The sequence below is a fragment of the Marmota flaviventris genome, chromosome 8 (assembly GCF_047511675.1).
Source record: "Marmota flaviventris isolate mMarFla1 chromosome 8, mMarFla1.hap1, whole genome shotgun sequence".
Classification (NCBI taxonomy): Eukaryota; Metazoa; Chordata; class Mammalia; order Rodentia; family Sciuridae; genus Marmota; species Marmota flaviventris.
The window spans coordinates 121,399,276-121,418,583 of NC_092505.1; the positions used below are offsets into that span (position 1 = coordinate 121,399,276).

General features: G+C 35.0%; 1 protein-coding gene and 1 pseudogene across 4 annotated transcripts in view; one reads left to right on the forward strand and one right to left on the reverse strand.

Moving 5' to 3' along the window:
- The window catches only part of Rasa2 (RAS p21 protein activator 2), a 108,834-nt gene that overhangs the window by 48,120 nt on the left and 41,406 nt on the right, over positions 1-19,308 (reverse strand). For all 4 annotated transcript variants that reach the window (XM_071615595.1, XM_071615594.1, XM_027933797.2 and 1 more), the window contains exons 5-7: positions 13,540-13,616; positions 4,828-4,911; positions 3,076-3,148 (exon numbers count right to left, since the gene is read on the reverse strand). In XM_071615595.1, the coding sequence (XP_071471696.1) occupies positions 3,076-3,148; positions 4,828-4,911; positions 13,540-13,616 (234 nt within the window). The remainder of the gene's footprint in view (positions 1-3,075; positions 3,149-4,827; positions 4,912-13,539; positions 13,617-19,308) is intronic.
- Positions 10,305-10,564, forward strand: LOC114091378 (anaphase-promoting complex subunit 13 pseudogene; annotated as a pseudogene).

Here is a 19,308-nt window from a genome sequence, read left to right on the forward strand (position 1 = left end):
TTTCTCCCATTTTTGATGAAAACATCAAGGCCAGTGGCAGGAATTGCCTCAACTACCATCCACCTGAATGGATCCACTCCCACACAGACCTCTCCACTTTGTGAGTTTTCTCACCCTCTTCTCAACATGAGAATGAGATGATTCTCTTCTTTTCTAAGACTACCCCACCTACATATAGTATGTAATAAGCATGCAGTAAGCATTCAATCTGCTTTAATTGCAGCTTTCTTTACTAGTTTGTTCACCTCACTCAAGTAGAAGAAAAATTCTCGCCTTAAATTATGGTCTTTCTTTTTTTTCCCCAAATACATTAAAACTATAATTCATCCTTCAGTCTGTGCTTCCTCAACACCCACTCACAGCTCCTATCTGGTCTCCTCATAGATTACCCTCCTACAATCTTTCTCTGCATCACCAATTCTGATGACCAGCTCTGAGTTATCACAGTCTTTGACCTCTATTTGACCTAGTGATCATACAACTATAGCTCCCTTGCCAGAACAACTTTGTCTTTGAATTTACCTGGGCATTATTCTGGCAGCATTCTCTGCTCTGTTTTTTTCTCTGAGCCTATGGACATGGTTACTTTCTGAGGTTTTATCTTTTACTTTGCTCTAAAAACAACTTGATGCTGGATGGTGCTGTACAGTTTATAAAGTGCTTTCACATGCATTATCTTCTTTGTTCATCAGACGTTGCTCTGAGGCAGGCAGGGCTAGATTTATTATCCTCATCCTAAAAATGAGGAAGCTAAAGTACAAAAATTAAATGACACTAAATAAGTGGCTGAAGCAAGCCTTTTCACTTTTCCTCCTTTGTTGTACACCTCAACTCCGAGGCTTTTTTTGGTAAACAAATCTTTATTATTATTTTTTTTAGTTGTTGATAGACCTTTACTTTATTTATTTATATGTGGTGCTGAGAATCGAACCCAGTGCCTTAGACATGCCAGGCAAGTGCACTACCACTTTATCTTGAACTACAACCATCATTTATCTTGTTTCCAGTCATGAACTGCCTACTGGAGCTTTTTTTAGTCAGATTTCTTTATGTCCCAAACTAAGCCACATATCTTCTTTCTCCTAGTTTTCCTATTTTTCCAGACTTGAAACCATTCGACTCTTTTCTTTCCTTTTTCCTCTATAACCATTTTGTCATCTTGCCCTTTGTAGTACCTTTCTTATCTCCCTCTTCCTTCATATTTCTATACTACCCTCTAGAACAGACCATCCCTAGGTTGGTTGGTTTGTTTTTCCACCTGAGCCACCTGGCCTACAAATCATGGTTAATTCTCTTCAAAACGCTGCTTTACTTTCAGACTCAAAAGAACTCAATGTCTAAAATTAAAGCACCTCAGCCAAGAAACTGGAGGGTTTTCATTAGCTAGTCCTGTTCTACTATTCTAATCCTGGTTGCCATTATTTTCTTAAACAAACTCAGTTAAATCATTACTTGTTGCTCTTTGGAGATAACTTTCTGGCTGGCTGGCTGTGCTCAAAATGCTCTTTTTCCTCTCACTTACGAAAATTTAGTCTTTCTTCAAACCTCTCCTGACCACCTCAGGCAAACAGCATCTACTGCATTTGCCTGTTGGCATGCATATGTATGCTGTCTCCTACTCTAGCCAGAGAATAGAAACTGAACTTTATCTATCTTTATAACCAACTCCAAAGGAGCCACTAGATAAATGTTTCAAGGTCTAGCAGGTCCTCTGGTACACCAAACAGGTCTTGACTTTCAAAAACTCTTCTGCTTGCTGCAAGGCTCTGTAATGCTAGTAGATTCCATCCCATCTGCAGTCAAGGTACGTGGACTTATAGGGACAATAAAGGCCTTCAGTCAGTAGCCCTTTTTTGGTCAGTTGCTGCCTTCTTTGTTTTCTCCAGGTTAGATGTAACAATAAATATATGTAGAATATAAATGCATAACCATTAATAAATGTAGAATGACTGCAACAAGCCTTAGCCAGGAAGTGGTAAAGTCACATCAGTACATTTTCTCCCTTCCTTCCACCCCCACAGTTTTCTATTTCACTTTAGTATTTTCTTCAGCCTGTGCTCTTTATTACAGTAAAATAATCAGGCATGACTAGAGATACCATAGTACTTTCTCAATTTTAAAAAAGAAGAAAAACATTAAAAAAAAAAAAGAAGAAGAAAAAGCACAAAATGTAACTCCTTTTTGTAAACCTTTCTCACAAGTTATTACCAACTGCAACATGTTCCACTATTACACAACCTTTAGAGTTTGAGATGCTTTTCTGTAGTCTTTAAGTAATAAAAAGGATTTTTTTTTACTGGATGCTCTCAAGTAAAAAAACTCCAAAGCACTGTGTTTGGGACAATTTTGAGGCAGTTGAAGATCTCCATGAAAATAAATAAGCATGTGTCCACAGAGTAAATTAGACTAAAAAAAATTTAATAACACCCCCTCCTTCTGGGTACTGGGGGATCGAACCCAGGGATTTGCTCATGCTGGGTAAGTGCTCTATCACTGAACTATACCTCCAGCCCCAATAATAAGATTTTAGTCACAAAGTGTTTTATACTTTCAAAGGGTTCTTACATGCTCTGGGCATTATAAAAACACTCCTAAGTTGGGTAGAGCCGCTAACATTTTCCCTTACAATATTACCCTTTCACAAAGTAAAAAAAACTCAAGTCTCACACTGAGTGACTCATTCAAAATCAACTGGGACTACAGCTCAGATCTACTGAATGATAACCATACTTACTTCACTAGTGGTTTTGAAACAGTATGCTGCAGAAGAGTCTTGTGGCCATTACGTGTCAGGTGGGGAGTTGGACAGGGTGGGGAGGATATAGAAGAAGGTGTGATGGTGAGAATGACTAGAGTGGGGGTGGATGACCCTAGCCTTCCCTACTACCAAATCAATCAGAGCTCTACTTTTATCTGTTTTATATTCAGTACATGGTTCTATTGCTTTCTGGACAGAAAATGCTTGGTTGCATTAGTTGATAAAATGATTATTATGGCTGTGGTTTGGAAAAAGAAATCAAGTAGAACTCAATCTTAAATATTCATTGTTAACATTTATATAAAACAAGAAATTACCTCAAAATAAAAGATTTCATTAAACTGCGGATTGCTTGTTTTCTTCTTTACTTTTGTCTTCTTTTGGTCATTCCTGTTCCAATGTGGTAGAGTTTTACCTTGTAGAACTTAATAGTACACAATTATAAAACATGCTATTTCCAACCAGGGAGCCTGACCTCTGTTTAAATGTTAAGATGACTCAGGAAAGACTGCAGTTTTAAATATTACTGGGGTTGGGGGGCAGACAAGATATCTCCACAAACTCAAAAAAAGAGAATGTTCTATACGCCAAGAGTGTATTATTCTGTCTATGCCTATACCAGACTGACTGCCAAGCTCTCTTCAGAGGTTTTAAAACACATTATAGGACATAAGCAACTCAGAATAAATAATGAGAAGGCAGGCCATGAGATTTACAGTGCCTTTGCCTATGTTTAAAAAACACCTGAGGACCAAAAAAAGTATTTTTAACTCACTTTACTTCTTGACCTTCAGCTAATAATAGTGACTGAAATATGTTTTTTAGTTTGAAATAATTATTCAGAGGAGATTACAAAGAAATGTACAGCCAAATCCTGTGGCTGTACCCAGCCTTCCCCAATGTGAAAATCTTACACAGTATGGTACAATAGCAAAACCAACAGTTACTTTTTAAAACAAATTCATATGCTAAATAGTTTCTAATTATATGTTACTAAACAATTACACTAAACAATTTATATGTCAGGTACAGATAATTAAGTAAAAAACAAAGCCAGCTCTACTAGATTGAACATTATTAACATGCACAATGAAATTACTCTGATAGCACTAAATGTTATATGATTATTTGTTTTAAAATTTAAAACCATCATACTTATTGTGTAGCATGCCATTATGTGAACATCCATAGTTTAGGCATAGTATGGTATTAGGATATATATGAATGAATATAGTTTTCAAAGTGACTTATCAGCAATTTTTTTTTAATCAGAATAACTAGAGCTCTTGGGGATGGAGAGAAGGGGTGTGTGTGTGTGTATGTGTGTGTAGGAAATCTTGTGCTTTTTATTTCCTGATTCTAAATCCTCAACTTGTAGAAAAATTTCAGACTACTCAGTCCCTTAGATAAACCATAATGAAGCTATATAATACAAAATATCACAAACTGCTAAAGGTTTTTCTCATAAATTATCACAAATTAGTTAAACCAATGATCTACACTTCACCATGCTCTAGTACTTCAGTAGTTTGTCTACAGCTTAGAATTCTCTTTGAAGAACACGGATCTCATGAGTAGAAAAGGCAATTTTCAGTCCCAAGCTGCTTTCCAGATAACATTATAGAAATTGCCTCATTTTCTGAGTTGGAATTTGTTGGTTTTTTTGTAATGCTGGGGATCAAAACTAGGGCTTTGTGAATACTAGGCAAGTGAGATTGGTGTTTATTAAAGCAGGATTTTACCTGTGTACAATTTTAGGTCATTTAAAAGGAGGAATATTAATAAGTGAAGAAGGCCAAGTTTATGTTTCAAAGCACATTTTTAATAGTATGAGACTGAGGTTTTCCCTACAGACTAAGCATATGACAGATTTAAAATGGCATTTAATATTATTCTGTAAAAATAGGACTTGGATGTTTACATGTATTTAATGAACTCACCAAAGATTCTTCTTTTAAAGGTTTATTTTATGTCTTAGTTACTGAGCATTTGCTCTAAGAACACTATTTTTCCAATTCTTAAAACCAACTTTACACTTAAAAACCCACTAACCATTCAATAAACATTACCTAGAAGGACCCACTAGAGAAACTGTTGCATAAGGATCACAGCTTTGTCCATTTATGAGAGGCAACCCATGGCAAGCCTTGATGCTAAAATGGAATGAAAGAGATTAAACATGTTAGAGTCAAGTTAAACAATATGACACATTATCTTTTTTGTGTGTGTGCTGCTGGGATTGCACAAAGCTTTGTGCATGCCAGGCAAGAGCTTCACAACCATGCTCCATCCCCAGATCTAAAACATTATTTTAAACACAACCTAATATATTCAAAAAGCTCAAAACTGTTTCCCACATGTCTGCCTAGATACGACCTGCCCCTAATAAATGCATGCACACATTTATTTATGCTGTATTTTCAAAAGAGGACTAAATGGAATGCCACAATCAGTACCAAGACTATCAAACAACATTAACACATTTCTTCCTGCTACATAACCAAGAAGGTACATTGTGTGGTTTGATAATACATCAAAAACTGCTGTGGCTTCCAAAAAGGAAAAGAAAGCAATGCAACCTTAACTGAGAAGCTACAAAACAAGCCAGCTCTATGGCATCATATCCTCTGCTAAAGCATGAATGACATACAAGGAAACAACTGTGGTTTCCACTTAAAATCTGATTCATAAATATAGGGCAAGTCTCACATAATTCTGTAGCCTTTTGTTTTGATTCTCAGTAACAGTTCTTGTACCATTCTGTAGAAAATGTTTTAGACTATAAAGGCCCAGGTCATATAATCCACTCCATGAATTGTAATCATTGGTATTTATAGAGAACACAGAGCCTAACTTAATGATCTGTTCAAGTTTTCTCACTAATTATTAAGTTAATTAGTTTAATATCAATGTGTCTTCATTTCCTAAGGCCTAACAGAAACTCACAAGTGTTGCTGAAAAGTATTCTTTGTCTAAAGATGAAGGCTATTGAGCAATATCCTTATTTCTCTCCAACCCCATGGATCACATATGTGGGTGAAGAGCAAATGGTGTACTGTCAAGTAAAAAAAGAAATGATAATATGACTCATTTCTATTAACCAAGCATCAAAACTCAAATTGAAAAATTTCTGAAACTAAACAAAGAAAGCACAGGTCAAGATAATAATTCTGGTTATTAATGTTAGGTTCAGGTATAGTAAAATTTTCCCACTGTACTTACTACTTGAAATTTATACTTCTAAGGCTAAGCTTCAAAATGATACTAGATTTTTATACAGTATTTATAGTTTACTATGTACTTTCACAAAATGCACTTAATTCTCACAACTGCCTTTGAGAAAAGCATTGTCATTTTTAAAAAGAAAGTAAGGCTCAAGTTATAAAAAACTGGCTAAGACTCAACTTCTACTTTCTTATCTTGCTGTTACTAAAGCCCAGAGTCCTTCTATATTACCACTATGCCTGATACTATTATTATTGTTCCACCTGCACTACCAAATTTATCTCATATTACATAAATTATGAGAAATCTCAATTATAAAATGTAATTTACTACAATCTTGATAAAGTATAAAAATGAGAAAAATGCAGTGGAGTTTACAAGGACATCCATAAAAACATACACACAAACCAAACAAAAGGAAGCCCATAAAGAAAAGCAGAAGCCTAAAAATAAATAAATCATCAAAAGTATTTTTAATTTTCAAATGGAAGACAAAGTAAATATTGGGGTTTCCTGCCTCTTAAGTAACATTAGTAAATACAGGTTATTTGCTACCTTTTTTCTAAAATATTATTTTCCTAATTACCTAGGATATAACTGTTGTTCTAATCTATAAATCAAACAATTTCACATCATAAACATGAATGGGCAGAAGCCAAATGTTGAAAATGACCTCAGTATACTAAATTATCTTTTTTTGTTGTTGTTTATATTGATATATAAAGCTTCTGTATTTCTGCGCTATCTGGAAATTACAAAGGAAAATGGACAAACTTACTTATACTACAGATAAATCTAAATCTTTTCTTTTCTTTTTTTTGGCACCAGGGATTGAATTCAGGGACTCTCAACCACTGAGCCACATCCCCAGCTCTATTTTTTTTTTTTTTAAATATATTTTTAGATGTCAATGGACCTTTATTTTATTTATTGATACATGGTGCTGAAAATCGAACCCGGTGCCTCACGCATGCTAGGCAAGCGCTCTGCCACTGAGCCACGACCCCAGCCCCCCCCAGCTCTATTTTATATTTTATTTAGAGATAGGGTCTCATTGAGGTGCTTAGCACCTTGCTGTTGCTGAAGCTGACTTTGAACTTGAGATCCTCCTGCCTCAGCCTCCCAAGCCGCTGGGATTATAGGCGTGCGCCACCACATGAAGTTTTATTGGATATTTTTAAAAACAAAAAACAAAGGTTACCTTCTACATCCAGCCAAGATGAAGTAACAGGGACTAGATTTACCTTCCAATGGAAACAACCCCCCAAAAAGACAAAAGCTGGGGAGGTCAAAGTGGCTAGGGTTCCCAAAACAGAATACTGAAGGGAAGAAAGCTACAGAGGAAGAAAAACCTCCAGAGAGCTACAAAAATCCTTGCTGAATCTTCTACTGAGTGCTGATATCATAAATGGATCAAAATGTTTCCAAGTAACTTAATTGATACCCAATATTCACTGAAATACAAAAATGTCAACTTCACAATGTCTGGTGTTCAAGAGAGAACAACCAGGATACTACTAAGATATGACAATGACATTTTAAAGATTAAATTATATTTCATATATTCTGTGCAGACACAGATAAAATAAAAAACTAATGGTCTAGAGATAAAAAAAAAAAACATAATCTGACTTAAAAACACACTGAATGAAATCCAACAGTTGCTAAGATTGTGGGAAGGAGATGTATAGACAAGAGCATCAAAAATTCAGTTTTAAATGAGTTAAGTTTGTGATGTTGTGAAACATCAAGTGGACATACTAAGTTTCGAACTCAAAAGACAAACCTGGATGAATGCACAGGGTATAGACAATTTTTGAAAACATCTTGTTTGGAAACAGTTTCAGACTTTCAGAAAAGTTGTAAAAGTAATAGCGAGTTTCTGCAGACCTAACATCCAACATTTAACCTTTTGTGTAACCATAGTGGAATTACTGAAATTAGGAAAGTGACATTGATATAATGTTGGCTAAAAATATTATTAACTAATCTACAGACTTTACTTAATTTTAACACTGTCCTTCTCTGATCCAGGATGCAATAAGGGACCCCACATTCCACTTAGTTGTCATGTCTTCTTAGTCTCTTCCATCCTGAGGGAGTTCCTTAGTATCTTTTTTGCCCCATGATTTTACCAGTCTTTGCTAATTACTTTGTTTTTTTGGAGATTTTTTAATCTGAGTTTGTCTAATGTTTGCTCATGGTTAGGTTAGAATTGTGCATGCTGGTGTCCTCAATGCTACACTGCATCATTTCAGCAGGTGCTGAATATCTCATTATTGGTAATATTAACACTGATCACTTGGGTCAGGTGGTAGCTATTAGGTACCTTATGGGGAGATTCTTTGAGGCTATATAAATATGCTGTTTGTCATCATACTCACTTATTTAGTACCATAGATGATCTGTCCTTGTATCCAATTATTTTTTAAAATGTATTTTAATTGATACATAGTATTTATTTATTGATTTATGGGTGCAGTGTAACATTTCAATATGTCTACAATGTGTAATGAACATATCAGGGTAATTGGTATCTCTATCAAGTCAGACTTGAATCTTTTGTGTTAGTAACATTCAAAATCTTCTCTGATAGCTATACTGTCAACCATACTTATCCTACTATACAATAAAATAGTAGAAGTTACTCCTCCTAACCCACTGCACCCATTGACTATCTTCTTTCCATCACTGCCTCCCCATAACTTCTTTCCATCACTGCCTCCCCAGTAACCACTATTCTGTTCCCTACTTCTTTGAGATCAACTTTTTGAGTACTTCCTTACTCTCTGACCCCACAAAATATTCCAGCCTCATCTTATATATTCCCTACCCTAGTCCTGAAATCGCCTCTGCTAAAAAAAGAAGTACAGGTTCTTTTCATTGAAGTCATACTGTCTAATATAAAGCCATTAACCAAATGTGGCTATTTCAATGAATTAAAACTAAATAAAATTTAAAAATGCAATTCATTAGTCACATTTACCATATTTCAAGTTTTCAAAAGTCATACATGGCTAATGGCTATTATATTGGACAATGAAGACATAAAACATTTTCTTCATCACACAAAGATCTACTGGTGAGAACAGAGAATGCTTTATTTAGAAACCAAGATGTAGGTGCTACATATGCTCATTGCTAATGGAATGGCATTGCTTCTAGGCCTTCTCAGTAAATGCAGCTAGTATTCTCTCTCTCTCTCTCACCCCTATATCTATTTTTCTTTGAGAAGTTTTCCTTCAAAGAAGAGCAGAGAAATGGGGAAGGTATAGCTGGGGGTGGAAGGTGTGTGAGGTAAGAAGAGATGAGGTCTGGGAGGCATGCCTTTTAGGATGGCAGATATTAGAACACATAGGGGAGAAGGTAAAGCTGATAAAACTAGAGAAAGAAATCATAACTGAAGGAGTTACTCCTTGAGTGGGGGAAACAGATCAAATATAGAATGTATCATATATAAGAATTCACTCTGGAGAAGAGAAGGGGCACCTCCTATACTGTAACATGCAAAACTGGATATCCGTACACAAAATATTGATCCCTGTCTCCCACTGCATAAGATTAACTCAAAAAGATCAAAGACTTTCCAACTGCTGGAAGAGAACATACCAGAAACACTCTAACATATAGGAGTAGGCAGCAATGCTCAGGAAATAATTCCAAGAATGAATAAATGGGATGCCATTAAAATAAAAAGCTTCTCACAGCAAAGGAAAACAATAGCACAGACAGCCTACAGAATGGGAGAATCTTTGCCAGCTACTCTTCTGACAGAGGATTAATATCTAGAATATATAAAGAACTAAAATGTCAACACCAAAATAAATAAATAACCCATTTATAAGTAGGCAAACTAAATAGACACTTCTCAAAAGGAAGTACAAATGACCGAATGTAAAAACTGTTCAGCTCTTTAGCCAGCAGAAAAATACAAATCAAAACTACGTTAAAATTTCAACTCACTCCAGTCAGAATGACAATTATCAAGAACACAAATAAGATATCCAGGGAGCTAGGGTTGTAGGTGGTAAAGTGCTTGCGTGGCATGTGTGGGGCATTTTGGGTTCAATCCTCAGCACCACAGAAAATAATAAATAAATAAATAAATGGCATTGTGTTCATCTACAACTTAAAAAAAAAAAAAGCTATCCAGGGATGCGGGTCATGTGATGCCAAGGACCTAGTTCAGAGGAAGAAGGTGCTGCAGTGGGCCAGCTGCAGACAAGAAGCATTCAGGGCAGAAAGCCTGCTGAAGCTGCATTGATTTGAGAAAACTTTATAGGATCTGACAAGGTCAAAGCTGCAGAAAAACAGCAGAAAAATGGATAATGAGGTCCAGAGAGATGGAAGGATCTTAGATTTGATTGATAACATTTGGTAGAAGACAATTTGCCTTATGAGGATGTTGCAATACCACTGAATGAACTTCTTGAAATGAACAAGAAACAGTGTCACCACACAATCTTGAAAGAACAAGAAATGCAGTGGACAGACTTGGCTTTACAGTACCTCCAAGAGAATGTTTCCCCCCATTGGCCTCTTAGCTCTTTTCTCATAGATGAATTTTTCAAAAATATATAGATAAAAAAATAATAAAGGCTGGTGAGGATTTAGTAGCAGGGAGAAACTCATATGCTGTCTGTGAGAAAGTAAATTAGTATGACCACTGTGGAAATCATTATGGAGCTTCCTCAAAAGACTAGGAATGGAACCACCATATGATCCAGCTATACTGCTCCTCAGTATTTACCCAAAAGAATTATTAAAGTCAGCATACTACAGAAATACATGCATACCCATGTTTATAGCAGCACAACTCATCATAGCCAAACTACAGAAACAGCTTAGATGTACAACAGATGAATGGATAATTAAAGTGTGGTATATATATATATTCAGTCATAAGAATGAAAGAAATTATATCATTTGCAGGAAAATGGATGGAACTGTGGAGCTTCATGTTAAGTGAAAAAAGCCCAAATCAGAAGGTCAAGGGCTGTACGTTTTCTCCTACATGGAAGCTAGAAAGAAAAATGAAGAGAAAGCAGGGTGGGTGGGGAATCTCATAAAAATAGAAGGGAAACTAGTTGAATAGAGGAAGACGGGGGGGAAGGAGGGGAATGGAAGGAGAGACTCCAGGGAATTAAATTGATTAAATTTCATTATGAGTATGTGCAAATATGTCACAAAGAAGTCCACTATTCTGAATGATTATTATACAACAACAAACATTTTTGTGGTACTGGGGATTTAACCCAGGGATGCTCTACCACTAAGCTATACTCCCAGCCCCTTTTTCCTTTTTGTGAGAAGAGGTCTCACTAAGTCGCCAAGGCTGGCTTCAAACCTGCAGTACTGCTGTCTCAGTCTCCTGAGTTACTGGGATTACAGGCATGGGCCACTACACTTGGCTAATGATAAAAATCTTTTTTTAAAAAAAAAAGCATTATGCTGGGGCTGGGATTGTGGCTCAATGGTAAAGTGCTTGCCTGGCACATGCAGGGCCCTGGGTTCGATCCTCAGCACCACATAAAAATAAATAAATAAAACAAAGGTATAAAAAAAAAGGCATTGTGCTATAAGTAAATGAAAGGAGACAAAAAGATTCATATTACATGATTCTGTTAATATGACATTTTGGAAAAGGCAAAAACTATAGGTACAGAAATCAGACTGTGGTTGTCTAGGGCTAGGTGGAATTGAATTACATCTCTGTGTAATGCCTTTTGGTACAATTTTAGCTGTTGAAATCATGCTAATATTCTATATATCAAAAATAAAATTAGGGAGCTGGGGTTGTGGCTCAGTGGCAGAGCACTTGCCTCACACACGTGAGGCACTGGGTTCGATCCTCAGCACCACACAAAAATAAGTAAATATAATAAAGATATTTTTAAAAAATAAATAAAATAAAATTAGGGCTGGGTTTGTGGCTCAGTGGTAGAACACTTGCCTCCCACGTTCAAGGCCCTGGGTTTGTTCCTTAGCACCACATAAAAATAAACAAAATAAAACTATTGTGTCCAACTCAAAAATAAATATTTTAAAAAAAATTAAACCAACAAGGATGTCGGGGAACGTAAAATGGAATGTAAACAAACAAAACCAACTCAACTAACTCCATTTTAAATGACTATTATAAACAAATAGAAACAGGAGAGGCAGTAGCAGAAGGACTTTCACTACATACTCTCCGTCTAGGGGAAAAAATAGCAAACAAATATTGAACTATTACTATACTATTACTATAAATTAAAGTATTGCAACAATGTTAAATTTCCTGAATTTGGTAACCAAACTGGAGTCATTTAGGATTTATCCTTATTCTTAGGAAATACATACTGATACATTAAGAGATAAAGGACATAATGTATGCAACCTTCTTTTGAACTTTTCAGGAAAAATTAACTAAATAATACCATACATAGTATTAGATATGTATACATTAATATGTAAAGAAAATGCCTCAAAGCAGCTGAGTTTTCACAATTAAGTTATAGTTTGGAGCAGCCATAAGAACACAACATCTCTTCTACAGCCTTGCCCTAAGGTATGTGGGTATGATAGAAACTAACATGGACTCAGATTGAGAAGGCTGTAGAAGGGCCTCAGAACCTTAGAGATATTCAGATATCAACTGAGGACAGATGGAGAAAGCATCCAGAACAAAGGTTATCAGTTGGTAACCCACAATGAGGACGTAGAGGGGAAGGAAGAAGGAGGAGGTTGGGCTAAAACAGGAGACTTCTGGAAGCCAGCAGATTAGAGCCTGCATGATTTAAAAAAAAAAAAAAAAAAAAGACCTAAGGGTAAAAAGAGTAAAAAGAAATCCAAAGTTTGTGGCAATCAATGTGGTCATCTCAGCATGGACATCAGGTTCTAGCCCTACAGTCTTTAAAGCTTGGTGTGTTTCTAGAGGTCCTGTTCTAAAAAGCCTTTCCAAGTCTGCACTGACAGGTAGGCAGCTACCTTATCTGTGATCCTGTCATTCTCTAATGCCTCTATATATCATTTAACCCAATTAAATAAAAACTGGTTGAATGAATTAATGACTCATTATAATCTCAGTGGACTAGATATGTGAAAAATAAACTAAATATGAACTGAGTAAAGAAATGACACATCAGGATTTCTTTTTTTTCTTTCTTTCTTTTCTTTTTTTTAGTACAAGGGATTGAACTCAGGGGCACTCAACCACTGAGTCACATCCCCAGCCCTATTTGTATTTTAATTAAAGACAGGGTCTCACTGAGTTGCTTAGCACCTTGCTTTTGCCAAGACTGGCTTTGGAACTCATGATTCTACTATCTAAGCTTCCCAAGCTACTGGCTGCTGGTATTATATGTACACGACAATGTGCCTGGCTCTTTTTTCTTTTTATTGTGGTACTGGGAATTGAATCTAGGGCCTGAGGAATGCCAGGCAAACACTCTAACACTGGAGCTACATACCTAGCCCAGAGTTTCATTTTTGAAGTATTTAAAATAAGAAGTTGGTTTAAGAACACAAAATGAAGAATTAGTTCTAGCTGATTTTAGTAAAAGAAATATGCTTACTGTACAACAAGCTGCTGGCACACAGTCCCATTCTCTGTTATCAGTTCATTCAGCTTTAATTCAAGGTGAACTTTACCCTATAAAGACAAAAAAAATTATAAACTGAGTAGTCTATTTTGTTGACAAAATATTAACTAAGAGTATGTACTTTTTCAAACGTTACCCATATTTAATTATACACTGACTTTTCAGTAGCACATAGCTTTGACCAAACTATTTGTTATAACTAATAACTGTTGATGTAAATTAAAGTTCTTAAAGATATAAAAAGTCAAATGTTTGTATCAAATATGGTATTCAATTTTAAGAATTTTATGCGCTGTTCAATAAAATGTTATATACCTCAATTATCATAGATCAAAAAGAAAGATATTACTTATGTTTTTGGAAATTTTAAATGAAATTAAATTATAAAATGTAGGATGTTTTTATCAGAGAAGATAAACCAGCAATAAGAACTGAGGCAATACCATAAAAAGAAAAAAAAATCTCATAATTCTAAAACAATAAAACTCTAAGTTAAATCCAGTAAGACTGTTTGTTAATCATTACTTTTATCAACTAATCAAGATTAATGGGATACCTACAAGGTTTGGGGAGGCACTATAGGAGCAAGTAGGAATCTACAGACATCTAAGACACACTTACTATTTACAAGAAGCTTAAAAGGCTGGGGATGTAGCTCAGTGGTAGAGTGCCTGCCTACCATGTGCAACATCCTGAGCATCCCAGAACCAAAAGAAAAAAAAAAAACAAACAAACAGTATACAACTAGTTAGGGAGACAACAAATAAAAGACAACAACATATTGCCAAGACGTTGATGGAAAGATGAGAGAAAAATAAAGGAGTATTTTTTTGAATAGCCACTAAGAGATGGAACTGCAAAATAATAATAATAATAATAATAATAATAATAATAATAATAGTAATATCTAGTAAGTTTAAAGAAACATGAACTGTCACTTTCTTAAAAAATTAAAGGCTTAGGAACAATGTAATCTAGAGCTTGGTTTGTCTTCCCTTCCACTGGTGATGAACAATTCTAAACAGGTTGTGAACAGAATTAGTGCTAGATTACCTCCACCCAACTGAGAAGACAAACTGGCACAGTGCCAAGTAGAGATTACAGGGGAGTGTTGTCTATGGGCTGATGATGCGAGTGATTTCATCAGAGGCAGTAAGTTTATTACCTATCACTGCTCTTCTGAACAACCCTTTTCAGACATTCTTTCAAAGATTCCAACCTGAATCGCCCTATTTTATGGGGACTTGTCATATAATAATGAAATCTGAGGTCCAGTAGCTATAAAGATCAGGGTTAGATGCAGAGTTAAGTGATAAGCAATAAATATTGATGGATCCTAATACAAAAGTCTGCATGAAAAAGTTAAGCTCTAAAGCAAAAAAGTCATAAGCTGTAATAAAATTGACAGGTGGAGTTGGAACCAAATGAAACGAATCATTCACTAAAAATCTAGGCACGAATGTTTATGAAATCATATATAATTTACAAAGTAGGGTCTTCTGTTATTCCTGCCTTTAATATTCACAAGCTCTGCTATTCAAGAGTGACCTTAATGATCCACAATGAAATAATTTATAATATCATTCAACTAGAATTTTAAGTCATATTTTCTGTCATGCCAGCATGTGTGTTACTTAGCTAACAAGGGAACTTAGCCAACTGTACAAACATCTGCATCTCAAAAAAGTTTTTCTATTTTAAAATGTAGCATTTTATAATAGAAACTATATGCTAACAAAGTACTCCCAACCATCTTGCAGGAAACATCTAAGACCTACTGTATTTCTAATCACCATTAAAACAGAAAGTAGAGGGGCTGGGGTTGTAGCTCAGCAGTAGAGCACTTGCCTAGCATGTGTGAGGCACTGAGTTTAATCCTCAGTATCACATTAAAAATAAATTAATTAATTAAATAAAGGTATTACGTCCATCTACAACTAAAAAAAAATTTTTAAAACCCAGAAAGTAGAAAAAAGTATAACCATTTTATTCATAACTAAAATCAGTACTGTTGAGGCTAAAAGTAAAGAGATATTTAATGGGAGTCTACCAGGAATCACTACAACCGAGTCGGAGCCTACGTAGTATGTTCATTACTCCCACTGCCTGTCAAGCAGAACATTCCTTGGATATTAGTCAGTAATGACATAATTGTGTATAACCTAGTCAAGAAAACAATAGGGACAGAATAGGCAGATATGAAACATTAAAACTGAAAAGCTTTATGAATTAAATTAAGGAAAGTATAATTTCTAAACTACAAAACCCTCATTGAACACATAAATATGGAAACATGTTACATGAAACTTAGCACAGAAGCAAGTTACAGAATAAAATGTATAATACATTAATTTGTAAAAACAACCTCAATACACACATAAATATGTACACACACACACACAGCCATATATTCACCAAAAATTGATAGAAGTTATCTTTAGTAAGGATTTTGGATTTTTGCTTTAAAATTTCAGAGCTTTACTATCAATCTAGATATTCAAAGTTTCTACTACTGTACTACTGTTAGTAAAGAAAAATGAACAAAAGTGTCAAATTATTTGAGGCTACTTTTCAATTGTTAGGAAAACAAATCTATAAATATTTTAGAAAAATTTAGTCTTCTTGGCTATCTCATGCAAAAATTTCAGTTTTACTTGTATTTGTCATCATTTTATAGGCCTGAATTATAGAAAATGAAGCCCTTTTTTTTTTGAGGGGACAGTTATGAGTCCAGAAAAATATAATATTATCTGCCCTCCCTTGAGGCCAAGAACAGTGGCCAAGAATAGACATATGATGCAGTTCTGATCAATGGAACAGAAAGAGCAGTTGTGGTGGGCTATCATAAATCTTTTTTGGGGAAAAGCCTCGGATTATTTCCAATCTATTTAAAATTCCACTATAGTAGAATAGTGGATTAGAACTATAAGGGGAAAAAATGACATGAACAACATATTTACAAGAGATTGAGAGTATAAAATAACTATCTTTTAACATTTTTTAAAGATAGAAAGCAAAGTGGAAAATCCAGAAGGTAACTGGGAATTATAAAATGAATCAAATGAACAATTTAGAACCAGTCAATAGCCAGAATGAAGACATATTTAGATTAAACACAGTTGAAAAGAGGATTGGTAAAATGTGAGACAGGTCAGTCAGTAGAAAATACTGAGTCACAATGAAGCACAGAAAAGAAGAAAAGCATAAGAGATATATATGAAACACAGTTACTTAGTGTACTATTAATGTAATTGGAATTCTAGTAGAGAAAGAACAGGCTAGAAAAAAAGTGGATAGAGATAATTGCCTGGGATTGCTCGAAACTTGATAAAAGGCATCAAGTTACAGATTCAAGAAATCCTAGGATCACACAATAGGATAAACATAAAGAAAACTACAACTAGGGGCTGGGGATGTGGCTCAAGTGGTAGTGCGCTCGCCTGGCATGCGTGCAGCCCAGGTTCGATCCTCAGCACCACATACAAACAAAGATGTTGTGTCCGCCGAAAACTAAAAAATAAATATTAAAAAATTCTCTCTCTCTCTCAAAAAAAAAGAAAGAAAGAAAGAAAGAAAACTACAACTAGGCACAGCACAGTAAGACTGGTAAGAACTGATTGTACAGTGCTATCCCAGTATGGTGGAGCACACCTGTAATCCCAGCAGCTCAGAAGCCTAAGGCAGGAGGACAGGGAGTTCAAAGCCAGCCTCAGCAACTTACCAAGACGCTAAACAACTTAGCAGATCCTGTCTCTAAATAAAATACAAAAAAGGGCTGAGGAAGGGGCTCAATGGTTAAATACCTCTGGGTTCAATCCCTGGAACAATAATAAAGAAAGAAAGTCCTAAAAGCAACTACAGAAAACAGACATTACCTACAGAGAACAGTAAGACTCTGACATGGAACCACAGCATGTTTGATGATGAACACGCAATGGTGATTTAGTACTCAAATGCTTTTTTTTATTATTTAATCTCCTGAGGGAAGTTCAATGAGGCACTTTTCACCTATGTCAAGAAATGTTGGAAGATAAAAGTATGTGGCACTGTATTGTATATATCTTTTTTTTTTTAAGATGGATACAATATCTTTATTTTATTTGTTTATTTTATGTGGTGTCGGAGATGGAACCAATGCCTTACGCACACCAGGCAAGCACTCTACCACTGAGCCACAACCCCAGCCCCTGTCTTGTATATTTCTAGTTTAAAATAAAAAAAATTTCTAGGAGGTATTATTTTATGTGAATTTCATAGCATTAATTATTATGTTAGGCTGATATATTTTAAATTATATTCCTTTGTATTAAGGAGCATTTTTAGGAATTCATATTACTCTGATACTGTCTGAAGATTTAATATTTTTGTTTGCTAACTTTATTATTTCAATTAATTTTACAAAAATTTCACATAGAAATATCTGTGATCATTTCAACTTTACATTATGTATATTCTGGGAGCCATATAGAATTACATGTAAAATTCCGCATACAGTTTGGGGAAACTCAGATGAAGAGAGGCATTTGGGCAAAGTACAATATATGCATTTAAAATTCTCTCAAGTCTAAACATTTTTAAGTTACAAATCACTAAATTTTAACAACCATTTCCACATAAAAGAACTGTTTCAAGTGGTCAGAAAAAAGAAATATGAGGAGAGGAACATCAAAATTTCTGGATTTGTAATAGTTTTTTTTTAAAGACAGGGTTCTCATTATGTTGTCCAGGCTGGTATTAAATTCGTTGGCTCACGTGATCCACCTGCCTCAGCCTCACAAGGAGCTCCTCCCAGGATAACGATAACAGGCATGTGCCACCACACCTAGTGAATAGGATGTTTTTATATATATAAATTACCTCTGTAAGTAATTTTAAACATAATTCCTGTCATAAAAAGCAAAATAAAGGTTTTACCTATTTCTTATATTAGTGGTAGTTCTTTACAGTAGGATTTGTTTTCTCCTTAAGTATTTATTATGATGTAGGATGGCTCATTCCTTTGTTATTTACATATACAAATTTATAAATAAAGTTTAAAAAACCCTGAAATAATAAACTATGCTTTTATATTCATTATGTCTTAACTGTTTTAAGAAACTAGTATATGAATTACTAGCTATAATCACTGCATTTTGTTTTAAATACTTGTCTAAACAGATAAAGCAGAGACCATGTTTAAAAAATGATAAAACAATCAAAAGCTTATGGCATGATCCAGAAATTCAAGTTAAGCTTGTTGGAAAAGACTCAGCAACTTAAGTAACTGCATCAAAAGGATATGACTGACATTACATCTAGATTCTGCTTGTGTGAGACAAACTCAATTAACAAAAGCAGTAAACTCTCAATATGGAAGATATGGCTTAATCAGTCTAATGTAAAGCATGTTCTTTATCATAGTACCTAATAGTAAAGAATGGAAAAATACGTAGATTTTTGTGAGTTCCAGGACCTAATGGCCAAGAGCATGGCTGCAGATCACCGAAACAAAAGAGGACTTACAGAAAGCACCACACATCACATATGTGGCAATCAATATGGAAAAAGAATATCACCTGAAGTAGACTGGTGACCAGGACCAGAAACAAAGGGAAAGAATCCTTCAAATTTAAGGAAGTGTTGTCCCAGAATCAAAATCTGTTTAAAGATCAAATAAGAGTACTGAAAAGTGTCCATTAGACATAGTGATATGATGTCACAGATAATGAGAGCCATTTGTGCTTTCCCTCTAATCACTGTGGA